Below are 20834 nucleotides of genomic sequence, written 5' to 3'. Positions count from 1 at the left end.
AGGTGTTTAAAGAATTTCTTCATGCACCAGCCAGCCACACAACATCAGAGCTGACAGAACAGAGTTGCTTTCTTTGGGGCCTAGCAATAACAAATTCTACATTTTCCACCAGTGCTGATACCTCTGAAACTAGAGATCGATAATAAATGAAACCAAAACAGGTCTTCAGCTTGGTGATCATGGTTTCTCATCTGTTTGGTTTCACAGGGATGTGCTGGGTGTGACCAGAACTGTATTTCTTGTGCTACTTCACTCCCATCAGTTGTGTGCTACAGGTGTCCTGACCAACGTGTAGCATTGGCACAACACTGCCCTCAAACTCCCGTCAGTCAGAGAGCACAGGGCCAAATCCAACACTGAATGCTTCATCCAAACTCAGGAAATTAGATGGGGGAAAAAGAAATAAAAATGAGTGGGGATTCATTCCTTTGGGTTGCTATCCCATCAGCTTCTCCAGCTGCATGAGTTGTATGCTCCTCTCAGAGGAACCATCGATTTCCACACTTTTTTTCTGGCTTTATGAAGAGAAACATAAACTGCTGATTGACAACATTAAAACACCGTGCCAAGGACAGGCAACCAAACCTTCCAGTCTGAATCTTTTATGTCAGGAGAGAAGCAAATCTGGAAAAGAAAGAATCTTTACCTTAAACTGTTTATTCTCCTCCCGTAACCTCTGAACTTCTACTTGAAGCCTCTTATATTCTTCCATTACTTTCTTAACTTCAGCGTCATCCAAGGAAGAACTTATTGATTTAGACATTACAGAGGAATCTGTCTTTGTTGCAGTTGTGGATACAATTTTATTTATTTCTATGTCATGCTGTTAAGAAAGGATAGAGTGATTCTGGTTAGTTGCTAACACCGCATCTGATACTCAGGAGGAGAATCAAATAAAATCTCCTGTTAGTACTCAAAATGGGCCTGTATATAAAAAAATAAGCAGCATTGTTTCTTCTTCAACCTTTATTTCCCCTTTCTGACCTGAACACCAGACCAGCAGCAAAGTGCAGACAGAAGGACCCGTAGTTTTCAGTCCTTGCATGTATGTGAAAGGAAATACCATCAGACCATGTCCCACAGTAATGGAAATGTGACTTATCTGCTGACATTCTGCTTGGAGTCGTGGTGCTCTCTGCACCTTTTCCTCTCCAAGCACAACACGAGCAGCTGCTCCAAGCAGCAGCAAGCTGCCAGGAACCACCCAGCTGCTCTGCTGCAGTTCTCTCACTCTTCCCACTCTTCCCCCCACTGCTGGCTATCACATCTCCATCCTGTTTTTCCGTGGTGACAGAAGAACTTCCAGCCCAAGTCAGGAACCAAAAGCTGCAGAGCTCCAAAACCCCCTCATCCTCTTGGCTTTGGATCCTCTCTCTGTTTTGCAAAGGGCCTGGGCTCTAACAAAAACAGAATGCTCTATTCCCAATTTCTACCAATCTCTTAAAATGAAGCTCTTATTTATAAGGTATCAGGAACTTGTTACTATCCCTGCTTTGTTTTCTCCTGATAATTTTTACAGATTATAGAAAAAGTTACCCCTAAACAGAACGGCTGTTAATTCCCACTTAATTCAGATTTCTTTCCTCATCACATCTCTCAACAGGAAAGCTCTTAGCTTTATTAATACCAATTGGTTGTTTTTTTTTTTTAATAGCATTTTTATCCTATGTGATCATTCACTCAATGAAGAAAGGTCAACTCAAAGATTTCCTTGTGCTTGCGATGCACTCAGGCGGTTCAAATTAGCTGCTAGCAAGGTTAAGCACCACTAAGATTTAAAATGGTTTTATTTTATATTTTAAAAGAAGGATGAGATGCAGGCAGCAGAACAGAGCGCTCTGCTGGGGCCTACATGGCTGCCTGGACACACGTGCCATTTTACATGATTTACTGAGGCATTAAAGTCACTCGATATGCAGCTAAAAATACTCACAGGCTTATCATTTTCCGTCGGTAGCTCAAACACACACCTAAGTTTCGAGTCCATGAGTTCTTCTGGCTTTGCCTCTTTCCACTGGAATAATTTAATATTAAACAGAACAGCATAGTAAGACACATTGAAAAGGTACTGTATTACAGAAACAAACCATACCATCTTAGGAAAAACTCCACAAGCGTTTATCACATTACTGTTAAACACAAACAGAACCAAAAATGAAAACCAAATGCACAGCTGAGTAGTAGCTTAGAAGACCAGACAGTATCACTCTTCATGGTCTGAAACTCAGGTAACTCATGAGAGAAAAGGGAGACCTCGTGGCTTTTCCCCACTTTGGCCACACTTCTGGTATCGCTCAGCATATCTCAAGTAGGTGTCAAATTATGGGTAACCCCTGTGCAACGCGAAGAAGAACTTGACTCATCCTAAACAGCCGAGTCGTACTTCAGTTCTTCTCTGGGGCTGAAGTCAGAGTTCTATTTTAAGCTTGTTGGCTGCCCGAGAAGCGTTGAAAGCTTTATAGTAGCCCAGTAATTTGTCTCACCTGTTTATCCAGAATAGGAAGATATTTGGAGAGTGGTAACAGAGCTGAGAAGTGATCGAGTGTTACAGGAAAAGAAATGGTATTGGGCTGGAGAGCTGGAAACTGGAAAGACCATCTAGATCCTTAAAAACATTCTTTGCTAGCAGAATAATATTCTATATGGTATAAAGTAACTCACAAAATTAAAGAGTTACAAAGAGATGCAGGCTGGCTTATTCACCTGGTGATGCAGACATTTCATTGCTATTGCTGTTTCTCTCATTGGATCTTATTTTAAGGCCATTAAACAAACACAGTTCCATAAATCTCTTTCAAAAAGGGAAATTCTCAACTCTACCAAAAGGCCTCAGTTCTGAAGAGCTGTTCAGTAGGGTGTAAAGAACTGGAAAAAAAAAAACCTGTACTGAAAAAAACCCCATAATTTTACAAAAAAATAAACCATCAAAAAACCATGCTGCATATTCTGTGTCTGTTTTTGCTGTTGTTTTGTTTTAAATACAGTAATTTTCATGCTCTCAAACATACAGGCAGCCCCGGACGTTACAGAGTAATGCATGTTTCTTCTTATTTATTGTGTCCTCGACAGTTATTAAATATTCTCTCCAACTAACAAAAGCTGGACCAGAGTCAGCTTCTTTTTGCTCTCCTGTAGCAGTACCAAAATCATATGCTTCTGTTACTCTCACTTGTAATGCACCATACTATGATCTAAGATCTATATAGGCAGCTTATTTAAGCAACAACAAAAGGGATAAAGAAAAATTCAGTTCTTGTGAGCCACCTTCCTGGTTCCCACTGGGCAAAGGAGCTGCTCAAGGGAAGAGCCAAGACAGGGTACAAAGGGGTGCAATATAAAAGATACCACAGACCATATCATTAGAACATGTTCAAGTCTGCCTTTAAAAAAAAAAAAATCATATATATATAAAAATTACAACAACTTAACATGTTTCACAGCTTGGTATGCCATTACCAATGGCAGTCTTCTAAAGAAGTAACCACGGTTGCAATGGCAATCTGCTAATGCTCTCAAGGAACATTGCAGCCTGGTTTCAAAAGAGCCCTGAAGAAGTGATGCAAAGGGTCTTAAAAATTACAGAAACAGAAATAAATCCATTTTATTTACTTTCAATACTTACTACTGCTTCCATATCTGAAGTATCAACTGGAGCAAACATAGACTGAACCATAAACTTGTGTTTACTTTTCTCATTGGGGTCATAGTCAAAAGGCTGTAGCATCACTGCAAGAAAAACCCCAGAACGTTACGTTAAAGCTGCTCTGATGCACAGCCACGCACAGATGATTAGTTACAAGATATGAGAAACACAGACATGAACATGATTGCAAGTAGTGCCTCCCTCTGACAAAGGAGCAGCCGAGCCCTGCTTAAAATAAATATTAAAGAAGTTAAACAGAATTCTTCAGTCCGCACTAATTTCTGCCTGAGAAGTTTGGAACTGCTGAGCACAGTACAGTATTCTGCACACAAGTATGGCAATATGACAGCAATTTATAGCAAACAGGACAACATACATATCTCCTGAGGCAGCAGGAAAACCTCTCAATGAAAGAATCAAGTTTTTCCTCCGTCCTTGAGATAGAAGTAACAAGCTGGCACTGTGATTAGCTGTACACAGCATAGCTGATGGCTGCTGAGAAAGGCTGCAGGGCCAGGAAAAGCCAAACACTTCAAACCTCCAGTATGGCTCAAGGTTCAGGATGGAAATTTCCTCTATGAAGTTTGAATATCTCATGATGTTTATTTGAGTTCTATTCCTCCGTCAAAAATAAGTTGCTGAAAGTTTGTTATCAAAATGCAGCCAAAAGGTTATGCTTAAATGCTACAAAAAATCGCTTATGAAAGGTATAAAAATTTTTATCTCCATCCAAAAACCACAGGAATTCTGTTTTTTTTTTTAATGCAGAAAATAACTGTGTTTGGGGGCCAAGACAGATTACAAAAATCCTCCCCTCCAAAACATTTAAAATGAAACTGGCACAAACTTAACAAAAATTCACATTTCGTGGCCTGTGAGGCTCTCAATTCAATCGCTATGAAGAGAAGCAGTTCAAGACTTGGGATTACTTTCAAGTACCAGTGTTATTAACATGCACTGAAATTCACACACACTAATTGCAGGGATCTGAAATGTGCAAGTGTTATCCAAAGATCCCATTTATTGCAGATGAAGAAGAGCCAAACCAATCTGCCTCCTTCAGTGAGCAGAATATGCTCTGCCTGTGCCATTTTTACTGCACACACAATCTGTGGCCATCAACAACCACATGCCTTTTAAAGCTGCAGAAAAAAGGAGACAGCAAATTGTCTCAAATGTGCAGTGAAATTTATTATACACTTTAACTTGCCTTAGAATAATCAACTTCTAGTCCAAAATAAACACTTTCATTTCAACAGGCTCCACGTAAAACTCTTCTTCCAAACAGAAGTGACTGAACTGTGACGTGTATTTCAGCACTGCACATCACTGCAAAGCAGCAGAATAATCTTTTTGCCCCTAACAGGCACCTAACGTTTATTTCAAGTCTACACGACGTGGAAGAGCCAGCAGGTACTTGAAGCTATTCACTGCTTAGGGAACTTCTCCAGATCTGCAGTTGTATCAGCTTGCTTTGCTCAGTGCAAACATAAGCTCGTTTGGAAATCATTATTTCCCCAGTGATAGTGCTGAAGCTGTTCTTGAACACTGAGCAACTGCTGCTCTGAATTCCACTCACTGAATCATAACAGCAAGCAGCTAGAGAGGGCTTGACAGTATCAGTGTTGTTAGCACTTGTATTTTTAGATCAATACACGAAAGCCACATCGACACAAATTATTCAGCAAACGTCTTCTAAGCCAGATGGGAAGCTCAAAAATACTCCCTTTGTTCAAGAGGAAACCAAATCATTCAAAACCATTCAACACACACTCGTACTATTGGGAGTTTCTGTGAAAGAGCAGTTCCATGGAAGTGCCCTAACTGTGACACAATTTACTACTGTGAGTACAGCTCCTTTGCTTTAACTATATTGCATACCTTACACGAGAACTATGTGAAAAAGGCACTAAATACCTCTTCAAATCTTCTCACTTGGTCCAAAGCTCCCATCAGAACGTGGTGTGAGAAATTTGTTAACAGGAGTTTCAAACAGACTAGAACCAGCATTCATCAGTCAGAGGCTGCAGTGCCCATCTCCTCACCTCCACTGACTGCCCTACAGTGGTGCTCTGTCACAAGATAAAACTGCAAAGCCATTGGGAGACCAACGGCATAAGGAATAATGTCTGTTGTATTTGCAAGCCATATTGCCTCTCAGAATTTATCTGAAGTATCAACCCCACACACATCCTGTTCTGACACCAGTCTTCTCACACATTCCCATTACATCTCCCACATTTGATATGCAAGGATCTTCAGACAGTGAAGCAGCTGTTGATCAGCTAATGTGAAGTTAATAACAATATCAAAGCAGGGGAAACCTGAGGCAGGGAAGATGTTAAGCAAAACTGTGGTAAAAGCTTGTCAGGATCCGACCTTCCCTTCCAAGAGCAGGAAAGGAAAAGCCTCCCTGCTCAGATCACCAGCAGCCTTCCTCTGGTTTCCATCTAAATTTATTAATGGCCTGTTCACTTGGTCTTGGACCAACAGTGTGCTTGTGCTTAAATATCCAAGAAGGGGAAGAGTCCTTTACTTGTATCAAGTCATCAATCACAGTAACTCTTGGCCTCTTGGTAAACTAAACAAGCCAGACTTGGGCTATCCTCTGGGAGTCAGGGCCCCCATTCATTCTCCGCACCTGTTCTGGCTTGAATTCCTCTGTATGAGTTACTCTGTGTTTACAACCATGAAACCTTATTAGTGACAACAACATTTACACTCTTATCTCTTCCATTACCCAGTTTCCCAGTTTGTTTTCACTTACTGCATTTGCCCTATTCACAACCACATGATGTCAGCAACTTGGTCATCTCTGATCAGTTACAATATCCTAACATCGCTCACTTTGTTCAGAAAGCTTGCAATTACAGAAGAAATCCAAGTACACAATTCCGCAGTTTTTATGACAAAACTCATCCTGTTTCTCTTACTGAAGCCTTCAAGGACACTCAATTCTTGCTGCATATCTTCAGCCACTGAATTTTACATCTCTGTAAGGGCTTCTAGCGTGCTCTTTTTGAGCAGCAACTGCTTACGAAAGCATTTAACAAGATTAAGACCAAACATCATAGCAATTTCTATTATCATTTGAAAGCCACACATCCACCGCAGCACTGTTTACCCTTATGCAGCCCATTTGGTCTGTGAGCGTCTTACTGTCTTTTCTACCTTTATTAACGGGTTTCCTACATGATGTTGCATGAAATTCTCTATTGTCTGGCAAGATCAAAACTTCCACACATCTCAGCTTTACCCAGAAATGCCACCAGCAATGTGGACTATCTACATCAGGGCACACTCTGAGCAGCTCTGCAGGAGGCGAGCAACTGATCCTCATGTCAAGAGAAGCCATGGCACCACGTGGCTTGTTCCTCATTTACATTGTTCTTCCTGTAGCTACTTGGATAACACAATTGCTGAATCTCCAAGATAAACTCCTGCAAAGCAAGCGGATCAGACCAAGCCCAAGCTCAGCACTCACTGTGTTGTCCAATGAGGCCTGGAGGAGCAGCATGCAGCCAGCAGCAGCACATGGCTGGTGGCTGAGGAGGGGCAGAACTGCTGTGGGCAGCCCCGTCCTGAAGGAAACACAACCCACTTCTTCCTAGTTAGGTAACTGCACAGAAGATTAACCCTCACCCCCTGCAGGGTGACTGGCAACACAAGGGTGACTTCACTTCTCCCCATGTCCAGCATGTGCTTGGGCTGCCCGGCGATGCACACAATGCATCCTTCATCTCTCCCACTGCACACCTAGCTGCAGACATCAGCACCTGCTTCTCATTTCTCACTCTTCCTCTCGAATTCACTTATGCCTTTTATTTAGATTTCAACCTCTCGGAAGTCACAAAATCAGCTGTATTTGTTCAAATAAGACACATTTAACAAAAACAGAATGGGTGCAAACAGCCTTCTTTGCCAAGCGCTTACGACCAAACGCAATCAAATGGTGACAGCACGCATACACTTCCTGACAGTTACATAAACTCAGCTGTTAAAATTACACACCATTATATAACAGGTGAAAACATGGGCTACAAACCTGACATTGCAGCAAGCAGTGCGTGCCGGCAGAGACTTAAATGCTGGTATTTAGGAGCAGCTGTGATAGGGCAAAAGCAGCCAGTATCCAACACTTCAGTAGAATAAAGAAAGCTTTGCTTTTCTAGCTTTTTATGTGTGTGAAATGAGCCAACACACTAGCATGAAATAATGTTCTGATAGCAGCCTCTAAGGACAAAATACCTTCTCATGAGCTTTGACCAAAATAGGACTCTCCTGTGGAACTGCATGTAAGAAAGGCACCCAGCTGCTATGGTGCAAGGAAGACGCAGGCTGCCCCGAACCCAACCATCAGTAATACTCCAGGAAACAAACAAACCCTCACATCACTGTACTTTGGCACCAAATATTTTTTGCAGGCAGGAGGTGCACATTTCCTTCCTTTCCAAGAATATGAAAATAACTCTGATCTGTAAGTTAATGAAAGCTCCCCTTTCGATTCCCAACATCCAAAAGATTCCTTCTGCTGATCACAGTCAAAGATGCTGATACCTTCAGTACCAAAATTAAGCCCCGTGCATGGTTTGAAGAAGCTATCAGGACTGCAATGTGTATGACTTTACTAAACAGAAATTCAACCACAAAACGAGACGACAGCAGCTTCTATTTTGAATGGGTTAGAAAATGAAGACTTAACATTCATAACTCCAGAATTCTGCAACATATCTACCTATAAATCTACCTGAATGTGCCACCTGAAGAACAATGGACGTGAATTGCTTGCATTTAATATGTAACATTAATAGAAGGGCTGGTAATTTAGCACAGTTTATTACCACAACTAAGTACAACAGAAAATGTAAGCTCTGTGATTAAATAAGCCAAAGTAATTTGTAAAACTGAATCATAAATCGCAAATCACTACAATAAAAGTTGTACATAAAAAAAAGGAAAGTTTTTTCGAAGCTTTGTGAGCAAGAGCAAAGCACAACTTAGGTTAAGCACAGTGATCTTTCAAAATGGGACACTTCAGGTCACATCTCAGACTGGTTCCATATTCCATGTGGCACACTGCTGGGAAGAATGGGGCTGGAAAAGCACAAAAGATACAGGTTCACACAGCACTTCCCTATCCTATGTTCTGCAAGGTAGAGCAAAGGGTCACTGTAAGCAGAAGTTTAAGAAAAAAATGTTGAGATCAAGAAGACATTTTAAAAAGCGAGCTATTTGCTAGCAAAGGAAAAGAGCTTTTAATTTTGAAAGTTCATCTGAGAGATGCAAAGAATTCCCATCTTTATAGCATAAAGATAATTTGTAGCTAGAAACCATGCTCATTTTCATTATTGCTTCATTGATTCCAGTGCATTTAATATGCTTGCCTGTAGTTAGTATAGATGACAGACAGCTTTACTTGGGAATCTTCCCCAGTTTTAAAGATTTCAGTTCCTCTCTAGAGATCTTATTCAATTTCATATTAATCATTTCAGAGCTTTCTGCATACGTGCTAGCCTTCCCCTGCAGCAGAACTGCTCCGCCTTCCCCTTGCTATCAGTACCACGTGGCACTGCTTACCACCTCACTGTGACACGCTCCAGAAATTAAGTGCAAGTGAGGCAAACTCAGAGGCACGCTGAATTGGACACAATAGAATACCAAACAGAAAAGGTCAGTGAGCGTGCAAATGCAGGTACACCAAAACTATTCCCCCTTGTCCTGTCACTGTCCACCCTTGTAGCTCACAAATAATTTATTCCAGGTCATAAAAGCTTGGTAAGAGCCTAATTGATAGGTTTATCAATTATTGCCATGCGTAACTCCTGTTCTGATCATCTTCCCATAGGCCAGTAACTCATCTGCTTCTATTATGCAATATTAAAATTTAATTAAAACAGTAAAAACGGATCTTCAGAAGTCATTCCTGTAACTCCAAAACCAGACCTTATTTCTGCAGGCTACCACTATGAAACGCTTTGAAAGAGTTTTTTAGAGTATAAAAATACTCAGTGCTTCATGCCTTCAGTGTAACCCACTCCTTTGTTTTTTCCATTACTCAAGTTTGGCAAGTGAAGAGCTACTGACTCATTAGAGAAAATCATTAACCTTTCATATGAAATAGCAAAGTTTTAGTCACTTGACGTTTCTAGCACCAAAGTATATTATATCTCCAAGGAACACAAAACAAGCATGGTTTCAAAATAAATGTTTTCTTTACTGGTTGGTTATATTGGGTAGTCTGGCAACCAACTATCAGCCTAAATTGGCGTGGCTGCAGTCCACCCAGTTTTATTCCTCCCTCGATGTTCCCGTCCAAGCACTCGTTTGATCCTGCACTGAGCTGGTTCAGGAAGTCAAGCTGGCAAAAAGCGAACCGTACAAAAATAATCCCACTGGGAGGGCAGGGCTGCAGCAGCACTGCCTTGGATAGGCTGGCTAAGGCTGCTATGGAACCATATAAATTATTTATATATTCCTCCTCCCTCCCTCAAAACAATATGTCAAAACAACCCCATTACTGCTAAAGCAGGAATAAGGGAAGTAAAGATGTATGAAATGGCTGCTCCTCCATGAAATCGTCACCCGCTTTTACAAGCGTTCCACACAATACTTTTGTCTTGCAAAACATTCCAAGAAATAATTCATTTGATGAAGCCATTTCAGTTACCAAAGAGCTGCTTATATGACTTACCAGAAACATTAATTGATGTTCCTGCATCAATAATTCCACTGTTAGGCCTTACACAGTATCTACGTGGTGCTGTGGTCTTAACTTTGAAGCACACATTTTTGTCTGTAGGGTTGCCGAGTTTCAGGTTCGTGGTGACAACATCTGTGAAAGGACCTGAGGAAGAGCAAAAGCAGACTTTAGATTGCACCAGAAAGTACTTGACAAGTAGAGGATAAGCAGGGCACAAATCTCTGCTCACAAATCTTATAAAGTAATTAGATGTTCAACTTCCATCTATGGCACGTACAGAAAACCACACGCAAAGTCCAGGATGTAGTGAAGCTGCTGAGCATGACTGTATGCTCACAGTACAACAGCTCATCATTAACAGCAAACAAATCATTTATACAGGGGGGAATCATTTATACATGCTACCAGCACAACAACATGGTATTCAAATGAAGCCAAATTCTCTGCTGTATCACTTACTCCATTCTAACTGCTGAATCACCCAGGCTTGCAGAGAAACCATGCACACCTACGTACAGACAGCGAGCAGGGGAGACCACTGAACTCTACAAATGTCAGCACATAAAATGTACCTTACATTCACAAACTGCACGTGTAAGCTGCACCTCCATGAAGCCTTCCACCTGGTGTTTAGAAAGGCTGTGCCAAAACCAGCAAGATGAGCATCCACTGTGCATCACGTGTGCTAGTTTTTAAAAAATCATTCTGGTTACAACAAATGGTACATCAGAAGAGACCTGCATTAAAAAAATCCAGCCTCACCGAGAGGGGAAATAACCACGTGCAAACAGGGCAATTCTTGGATGCCGACAGCACGGGCAGTGATGTCTGCATTAGCAAAGCCAGAATCAGACCACTGTCAAGCTCTGCAACAACATGCGATAGCTCCTCCTAGGCTCACTACCTACTTGAAACAACAACAAAAAATCCCCACGGTTAGGGGAAAGGCTCATTACTGATTTTCTGTAAGACACAAATTAGGCAGGCGTTGTGTGACTGCACTCAGATTGCAGAGAAATACAATTAAAGAAATGTAAACACTCTTTGATCAGCTGTCTTCTGCAGAAAGAAAGTTACCTGAGAACTGAATAAAATACCTTCACCTATCCTCAGGAATAAAAGTAAACTTGAAAAAGAAAAAAACAACAAAAGAAATTCTACCAATTCCTTTCCTTGAAGACATGACAGCCCCGAAGTTTAAAAACTGTGAATGATGATCATTTTCATAATTAATAGTAATAATAAATACACGCACGGTCATCCCCCTGCTCTCTTGATAAAACAAAATGGGTTCTCACTTGCAGCACGGATGGCTTAAATTCACCTGACACTATTTTCTTTTCTACAAATTCTTTCTTCAAAAAATCTACAAGATTCATCTCTTAAGGTGCCACTGAACTCAAACAGCAAAGCATTGCTGTCCTGCAACCTTCACCTAAAAACACAAATCAACCAAACAAAACCAAACCACCATACCACCATAGCGCTCAGCCAGCAGCATGGCATCTATCTGGCTACTCTCTGAACGAGCCAACTCAGCATTCACAATGCCATCTGGCAGCAAAGAAGCTGAAGCAATAAAACGCTCAGATTCAATGATAGGGACCCAAACCTGTGCCTGGTGGAACACCGAGATGCAAACAAGAACAAAATACAGCTGTTGAAGTTTCGTCTGTGTTCTGCATGCAGACTTTAGGTCTGACAGAAAATAACTGAGCAGAAGCCAAGAGCTGTTAAAGAAGTTAAACAAGCCCAGCTATCAGAAAAATCCAGCAAAACATTCAGGTATGTAAAGACGGTAGCAGATCTTTAAGGTAGACCTAATTGGGTCTAACATTTCAGAAGAAATTACTTGATGCCTTAATATTATGAACGTCCATTTACAAAGATTACAGTGTGAGCTATTCCAGCAGAGAGGGAGGTTCGTCTGCACGCAGCCCTACATGTGCAGCTGCATCCTCAATAGAGCTTTACTAGTCTGCATGCTGGGACAGATTTCCTGTGGGAAATACCGTGTTTTCACTTGGCCGATCCATGAATGCATGCGGGATTTGTGCGCCCCAGCACAGAGCTGCTGTTTTTAATAGTAATATGACAATAATTCTATGTGTAAAATAATTTCCAAATGGATTTACTTATTGCTAACACAGACCATACCAAAATATTTGGCAGCAAAAGCTTCCAACAGACTGAAATAATTTCTTCTTGTCTGCTTGACTTTTCCCTCTGCTAGGCTACAGAATGTTTTTTAGATACGTTTCCCCCAAATTACAGGTCTTACAGGTCAGCCAGCACAACTGCACCACAGGGCTGACATCTGCTTTCAGCAAACCCATATTCAGTACGGCACCGCAATTCGAATAGCAGAGTGAAGCAAATAGGACCAGACAAGTGCAGAATTAAAGCGTCATTACAGGTGTTTTGAGGTACATAAGAGAAGGAGCAATAGACTACGGAGTAAAACCGGGGTAATCAGGGCACGGCAGTGAAATACTATCGGCCTGCTTGGCCTGCCTTCCAGAACCGAGCACCGCAGCCTGCCAGCTCTGAGGTGAACCCCGAGCACCTGCTGCTCTGGGACTGAGGCCTGGGTCAGCCTTCCAGGGGAGGCTAGCTGTGGGAAATGGGAGATTGGCCTTTGCTTCCTGCAAGATGTATGAACAGCAGCTGAGGTCATCTGGCTCAGCCCAGAGGTGGCTGAGGGAGGCTTCAGGGCAGCTGCCGCTCTGCTCTCTGGTGACGGCAACAGGCCTGAGGAAATGGCATGGGGCTGTAGGGGAGAGGAACGTGGGGACTGCAGAAAAGCTCTGCCTCAGAGGGCGGTGGGCATGGAGCAGCTCCCCAGGTCAGTGGGCACAGCCCTGAGCTGCTGGAGCTCAGTGAGCGCTGGGACACCAGTGCTCCAAGGCATTGGGTTTTGGGTGGTGCTGTGTGGAGCCAGAGGTTGGACCCAGTGGAGTCCCTTCCAGCTGAGGTACCCTGTGACACTGTGCCTGGGTTTGAGCAGGTTTTTTTCAGGCATGGCCACACACCTCACCCATAGCTCTGCTTGTCAATGCAGGGCATTGCATCTTCTGGAATCGGCTCAAAACAAAAGAATCTTTTTGTGACCGTTCTCAATATTTCTAGAAAAGTGAAACTTCTATTTCTGTAAAACTAACCCGGTAGGGTTAAGGGTAAGAAGTTTTCCAAATGTCAGTTTGCATTTAGAAAAAACGAACACAATAAATCACTCCTGTTTATAAAGATTGTGAGAAAAAAGTGCCATTGGTGCCAATGCAAGGACAAAGTCATGGGAGACTCGGGCTGTGTGTGCATCACCTGGCATGGGGCTGCCATGGGAGTGAGTGGTATAGAAGGAAGAACGTAGCAAACTGAATTTGGCTGTTAAAGGTTGGAATATTTCACAAGGATTCAACTTCATCCTGCAATTAGAATGAAGTCAACTTCTGTTAATGAAGTAGCAGACATCTACTAAATAGTAGGCACTAAAACAAAAACACAACAAACCCAAACCCACCACAGATGCCATATTCATGACAAACAATAAGTATAACGGTTTTCCAGGGGTTACTTTTCATCAGGGCTTGTTTCAAGCTACAGCTGTGGCTTTCCAGCCAGAAGATACATATACAAGCTTTCATATTTGAAGATCACAGCATTATCTCAGAATTTGCCATGCTCCATTTCAGATTCAAACACCAGAGCTGTACCAATCTTTCCTAAAACTGTCATTCTGCAGTGCGCTGCATTATAATACCCAGATCATTTTAGTAACAATACAAATGCCTGAGAATTAGGTCAAAAGAACATGATGTCAACGCTATTTAAATTTTAAATAAGTCTCACTGCAATAGAAAGAAGTGCACGTAATTGAAACAGCAAACCCCAGCTGATAACTCTTTGGTCAGCACAGTGCTTGCTTTAAGTCTCTTACTACTCTGCCTGCAGGAACCATGTTACACAGCTACACCCTTTGAGCAGATCTGTATCACAACTATTCTCACCTTAACCAAAACTCCTTACTTTAGTCTGGCAAATAAACCATCCTCATACACATATATTTCCAGCGCAGCAAGACTACTGCTGTAGCATGACTTTGTGTGTTAGCATAAAAATCAGAGGCAGAGCTTAGATGGCACGTGTTTGGGTAGCGCACGCTTAGCAGATTTCAAACTAAACAGATACAGTTCTCCGCAGATCTGCACGTGCAAATATTACTACTAATACTTCTTTATCATTAAGTGCAAGCATTAGTTGGGCCACAGTCCCACAGTCAGTTTATTCATGCACCAGCCTGTCTCACTGCTGCAAAGGGAGATGGCCTGACCTCTCATTTCTACCAACTGCTTGAATGGCGTTCATCTGCTGCACCAAGAACTGAGCCAGGAGCTGCTTTAGGCTGAAAATTACTCCACTTAAAAGACAGGGAGTGAGAGAGGGGGCAGTGGGGAAGGGAAAAAAGAAATTCATTTTTCAGCAGCGCTCAGACACTGGCATCGGGGCCCTGCATCTTCCTGCACAGCAGACTTATGTCAAATTAAGGTAACAAGGTCTCCTACTTAGTAGGTTAAAACTAGCACACCCAGGCATACGCTTTGCAGTCACGCTTCCTCTGTAAGTGCTGGCATAGTTGTTTGAAGAATGAAGGCACATGCTTTTGTACTTCAACCTGCAAATTCTTATCTGCTTAACGCTGAGCATCCCCCCAAAGGTATGACATTACTCAACTACCAGAGCAGTTCAGAGCAAATGCACTGAAGTATCATTTGATACAACCACAGGTGAAAATGGCAATCACTGACTAGGAAGACTGCAAATAAATTCCCATCAGCCTGCCCATATTATTCCCAGAACATCCTAGGTGCACTTTCAACACCTGGCCCTACACAAGTTTTCACCACTCCAGCTCAGCACCACACACACGTATTAGAAGGCATGGTACCCAGATGCAGTTAGAAACAAAACTGGAAACACTATGCAACAGCAGCAGAGAAGAACATATTTCACCATGGTTTAATCCCATTGATATGTCAGAGGAAAGTCATTAATCAGCAAACAGATTAATTAACCACAGAATGGTAACTAAGGAATCTTTAGGGAGCAACATGGTGAAGAGCAGTAGAGAGGAAACCGAGGTTGTTTCACGCTATTCTCAAGAGCACAAGCCTTACCCTGTGTGACTGCACTAGGCAACGTCCACACGGAGCTATAATTCACTTACTGACACAGCCACGTGCTCTGCATGTACAGATGGTGGGGGCTGAGCACCATGCCTCAAGCCCCATCCCACAACCTACTCACAGCACAAAGCGATGCACACCAGCCCCCCATCCCAGGGCTTCCCACTTTATTCAGGGGGCGCCTATCAGCAACAGGGAGATAGTTAAAATAAACACACCAGTGGCAAAACTAAATTGAGCAAGAGGGCTCAATTCCAGCTGCAGCACTGCCTTACTATGTATTTATTTTAAAAGTTACACATGAAGTTGATGACCTTTAAAGAGAAATACTGAAATGAAAAAAGTTGAAATGTCAAGCAATGCTTTTTGAGCTATCAGCCAGGTGTTTGTGAATCAAGAAGACCTAAGATCCAATCAAAGTCTCATACCACCTTACTCATCCTTAGACAAATCACTCGAGGGCTTGATCTTTTGCTATTAAAAGCCTTAAGAGTTGACAGCAGTTCCAAAACAGAAGCAGGTTTGGACCCTTATAGTTTCCCTCTCTGTGAAGTCAGGAGAATACTTACCTAATTACAGAAAGTCTTGTGAAGATTAGTGTTTTAGAAAGCACTGGATGCCAAGTTTTAATCACCACCACCATCTGGCTCTGGAGACATTGATAATTAAGTGAGCATCAGCAACTTTTGAAATCAAAGAAGTTGAAGAAGGAAACAAGAAGTGCCTGTGTTGCATAAACATCTTTATTTCACAAGTCGCTCACTGGAGGACAGAGCTAACCCACATTTGGTCATTACTTTTAAGACAGAACTCAGGCTGCTCTTCACCCCTGTGTAAATTACTCAAACTTTTCAGTCCTCACTTGGATTTTATACAGAAGCCCCTAGAAAGCTGTGCCCTTGTGGGATCACTTTTGTTCCTTACTATGACCATCCTCACCAAAGAGCCCTTGAAGCAAAGTAAATGTAGTCAAGTGGCCACTTCCACTTTTGCTGTGCTGTGAAAGCCATGATGAAAAGATTATTTTTAGTGCCATCCAAATCACTCTTCATGCAATAATTTATGCTGTGATTTTTTTTTTTTTTTTAATAGCATGTAATCAATAAAATTATCTTAAGAGGAGGAAAAAAGGGCACACAGGACACCAGCAAAAATAAATGATCAAGGTGGCAAACACAGGTCAGGGCTGGCAGTAAATTACTCCACTTGGATGGATTAATCAGGGTCTTCCCCTGGCCTATTCTGACACTACCTACTTTTGCCAGAGCATGCTTCACTTTCGATAAGAAAAGAATGCCAGAAAACAAATACGAGACTGAAGACTATTTTCAGAATATCTATTACTGTGTACTTTTTGCCACCTCCTATTCCTCAGAGGATTATCAACAGTTTGACTTCTCACTCTCAGGCCACACACCAGGTTCCAAGCGAAATGTAAGAATATGCCCTCCCTGTAATATTGCCACCAGTGTCATCTGTGGGTTTTCTTTCCCCCTGCTGACCTCCTCAGATTTTTATTAGACTCAAACATGTTTACAGAAATCTCTGGCAACAAAGTCATACAAGAAGTAGTTACTCTATATCCTCACCTTAAAGCAGGTTTCTGCACACAATTAAATAACCAAAAGACTGACAGCAGCTGGCTAGCTTTTAGAGGTATATGTGTCTCAAACGTGCTTTCATATCCCTTTAGAACTGAGTGCCAAGCATATTGTGTTACCTTGTTCATTCCACTCACCAATACCACACATAACAACTCTCTCCAGATATGAAAACAGCTCAGAAAACAGGGCCACACTTGTCTTGATGGAACAGCAACATCTCTTTCAATAAGCATGAAATACTAAGGCCTGTGTATAATAAGATACCTAGTTACTCTGCATAGCTAGAAGCCTCATTCATACAGTCACAGCTGGTATCAAAAGGACTCCGAAACAAAGCACAGCCCGCTGGGGAGCAGCAGGGATGCAGCAGCAGAGTGCAGCACGATGGTTTGCTGTGCAACTGCCCCAGAGCTGCACTGGCTGCACACTGAAGGTGCTGGGAAGCACCCTGGCAAGAGGCAGCACCATTTTATCCTCCATGCCTCACCCCAAAGCACACTTTTCCTCATACTTCTTGTCAAGCAATTTTGCCGAGTCCAATTTAATCACTAATCTGTAGTTCAGATGCACAAGCAAATGGTAGGAAAGGAGCAACTTAACCACTCTAATTTTGTGCTCATAAATACTCTTCAAATAGACAAATCTGATGTGTAACTTACATAGCAACTATGCAAATACGTTAAGTGCAGAATTATGCTTAAATTGCAAATACCAAAGAAAAGAGCAAAATTAGAGATTTTGGGATGCACAATGAGTAGCAGCTTTTCTAAGTTAAAAAACCCAAACCCACAAAAATTAAATAGGCAGTGAGATACTAATTACATCTATAAATGAGAAGGAATCCTGAATTTAGCAACATACTACTCTGAAGAACCATCCGAAAACCAGCCCATTAACTGTGCTTTAAAGATCAGAGCAAAAAAACATAAATTGAAGCAGAAGGGAGAACTTAATAAAGCAAAAAAACCCCTATGGTTTATATTGTTTGGCACGATATATATGTGTGAAATTGCATTCTGCAAACCTAAGCTCCCACAAGCATTATCTGCATCCCTGTATGAGTGATATCAAGAAGTACAGTGTAAAAACAGCCATAAAAACATTGGAATTACTGCCCTTAGACCTTTGTTCCTGGTCTGGTGAGCATGTAGGAAGGCCACAGGAGGAGCCACTGCAAACCAGTGAAGATTATACAAGCAAACATTCTGGAAAGATGCAACACACAGTGAAAGTCAGAAATCTCCATATCTGCAAATACAAGCAGGTGAGGGGCAAGTCCACAGAGCTGCAGGGCTGGGCTCCCGTGTAAGAAACAGCAGCAGCACCAGGAGGATGAAATGACTGGTTAGATGAAAAGAACGGTCAGAGAGAAAGCAAAAAATTCTGCGGTTGTTCTGTCTTAATTAATTAAAGAATTCCACAGTCATTTTACGTGCCTTCTAAAGCACAACCAACTCGAATTAAGTCTCTAGAAGTGTTTGTGAAAGCACAAGATCTGGCTGCATAGCGAGTCCCACACACGATTTTACATTCCACACTGAAAGTAAATGGATCACCAGGCAAACCTCCCCCTCCTCTGTTCTGCACCCCTCGTGGCAACCAACCAAGAAAACAGGATTGAATTTAGAACGATGAAATCTTTAATCCACAGCACCGTGGTGTGAAAGACTTTGGTTAGTGCTCAGAAAACTAGACACTGAAATAGTTTAGCAAAGAGACTATTTTCATAAAGTATTTCTAATGACGTGGGATAAGGTCCTGCAGGCAGCAGAAGTGCCCAGTTTGTAGGAATGTCTTCAAGGCCAAAAGAATTACAGTGGAGGTAAGCAATTGTCAGAAGAGCTGTAATGCAAGAAGGACACATCCAGTCAGCTCTCAGCCTGGATTGCCTGGACAATGTAAACACTCCATCACTTCCATCCACGTATGCTTCAATCCTGCATTGAATTAAACACAGAAATGGAAATTTGCTTTGCATATATTTTCTATGCAAGATTGTGACAGCTGCTCCAGACTGATGGCACAAATCCCCCTTCATGAAAGGTGGCCCAGCAGACCGCATCTTCCAATTCAGCAACAAGCCAGACATACTAAAAAAATATCCTATTTGCCTTCTGTAGACATCTCGGTCTACAAAGCAGGTATAAAAGGATTTATATATTGAATAAATATTGAATCAATAGCCAGAAGAAGAGATTTGGCATGAATGTGGTCATTAATTTAGATAAATTGGTACTTAAATATTGATATACGTAAGCAAGATAGGCTCCTTTTCTGCCTCACTTCTCACACAGCAGGAGGCTGACAGCACTGGGTGCTGTGCCTGGCAGCGCTGCCAGAGCACCTGCCGTCCTTGGAGGAGAGCAGAGCAGAGCAGTGCTCTCTCCAGGTAGGACTCCTGGCCTCGCCAAATCCTCACGTAAACCAGCGAGGATTTATTTGGAGAGAAAAAAGGGCTCGCAGCAGCGTGATGGTAACGTGAAGGATCACATCCCCAACAAAAACAAAGATGAAATGTAAGTCTGAAGCAACAGCTGTTACCACAAACAAAACTGTTGCAAACATCATCAATAAAGCTCTCAAAGACAGCTAACTTCACTGGCAAAAAAAAGCAGAAAAGTGTTACTGTACCAGCTAGGAACTGCTCTCGGCAGTTATGAGTCCTTCCAAGCACGTGGACCAATGCAGTAACAAGACAATAGAAAATGAATGTGACTGCAAGACGTGGGCAGACTTAGCAAGGGTCATTTGATTCCTGCATTGTGTCCAGCTCAGCAAAAAGCTACGTTTAGAGGCAGGGGAAAAGCAAAGAACAAGAGAAACTCCCAGGTCCCCCAGTTTTCTTTAAAAACTGCATTATAACATATGTAAAAGTTAAGTTGCTCACTTGATCCAAAGCTGATTGGACACAACACCTTCCAGAGCCAGGAGCGTACAACAAATTATGCTTGTCTTAAAGCAGGCATTTGTTCACAGATGCATGCTGAGCTGAGCTGATGAAGTTGGATCACTCACTATGGAGATGATGCCATTTTTCCAGCTGAGTTTCAAAACAGATCCGACAATCTATTTAAAGGTTTACACTCTGATTTTTACAATCCTAACTCTGAATTCAAGTACAACTAAGCAAAATTCAGCTTTGCGTTCAAAGGTAGCGAACAATTTAAAAATAAATACACCACTGCATGACTACTGGTAAGTTTTTAATTTGTAAAACTCAAAAAGACAGGAGATGCAACACTTCATTTCCAGTGAGAAGAAACGATCAGAAACCTGTGCAGGCTCTCACTGCCCATTCCTCTTCCCCAGGTGACAAAGCACTGCACGCAGGCAGGGCAGCAGCTGGGAAGCGCGCAGTCAGCTTGCACCTGCTGTGACACATTACCTGTGCCGTTATTTCAACATGACTGCCACATTCCCAGGGCTCAAGGCAATCACTCTCTGCCTTGTGTTTACATATACATATTCAATATTATTACCAGGCATTTTCTGAAGCGATGAACAGGGGACATGTGCCAACATCCTGTCTGGACAGGCATTCCACCACCCTGAGGAGCCCCCAATAACCAACTGGACAGCCTTGTTCTTCATGTGCCATTGTGGTGGTTCCACAGCTGAAACGGTGCAAGAGTTTTCAATACAATCACTTCTTAAAAGAACAGTTACAGGACCTTCCTATTAAAAACTTACCTGAAAATGGGTGC

At 42.1% G+C, this 20834-nt stretch overlaps 1 protein-coding gene across 1 annotated transcript in view; it reads right to left on the bottom strand.

Moving 5' to 3' along the window:
• VAPB (VAMP associated protein B and C) overlaps positions 1 to 20834 on the bottom strand; it is a 34273-nt gene that overhangs the window by 8241 nt on the left and 5198 nt on the right. Inside the window, exons 2-5 of the mRNA XM_042834353.1 lie at positions 10335 to 10487; positions 3623 to 3726; positions 1934 to 2014; positions 647 to 823 (exon numbers count right to left, since the gene is read on the bottom strand). Coding sequence (XP_042690287.1) covers positions 647 to 823; positions 1934 to 2014; positions 3623 to 3726; positions 10335 to 10487 — 515 coding nt within the window. The remainder of the gene's footprint in view (positions 1 to 646; positions 824 to 1933; positions 2015 to 3622; positions 3727 to 10334; positions 10488 to 20834) is intronic.

This window comes from Centrocercus urophasianus, unplaced genomic scaffold, assembly GCF_019232065.1.
Source record: "Centrocercus urophasianus isolate 14NV4802_14NV808 unplaced genomic scaffold, USGS_Curo_1.0 seq_46, whole genome shotgun sequence".
Taxonomy (NCBI): domain Eukaryota; kingdom Metazoa; phylum Chordata; class Aves; order Galliformes; family Phasianidae; genus Centrocercus; species Centrocercus urophasianus.
This window is presented reverse-complemented; position numbering and strand designations above follow the sequence as displayed.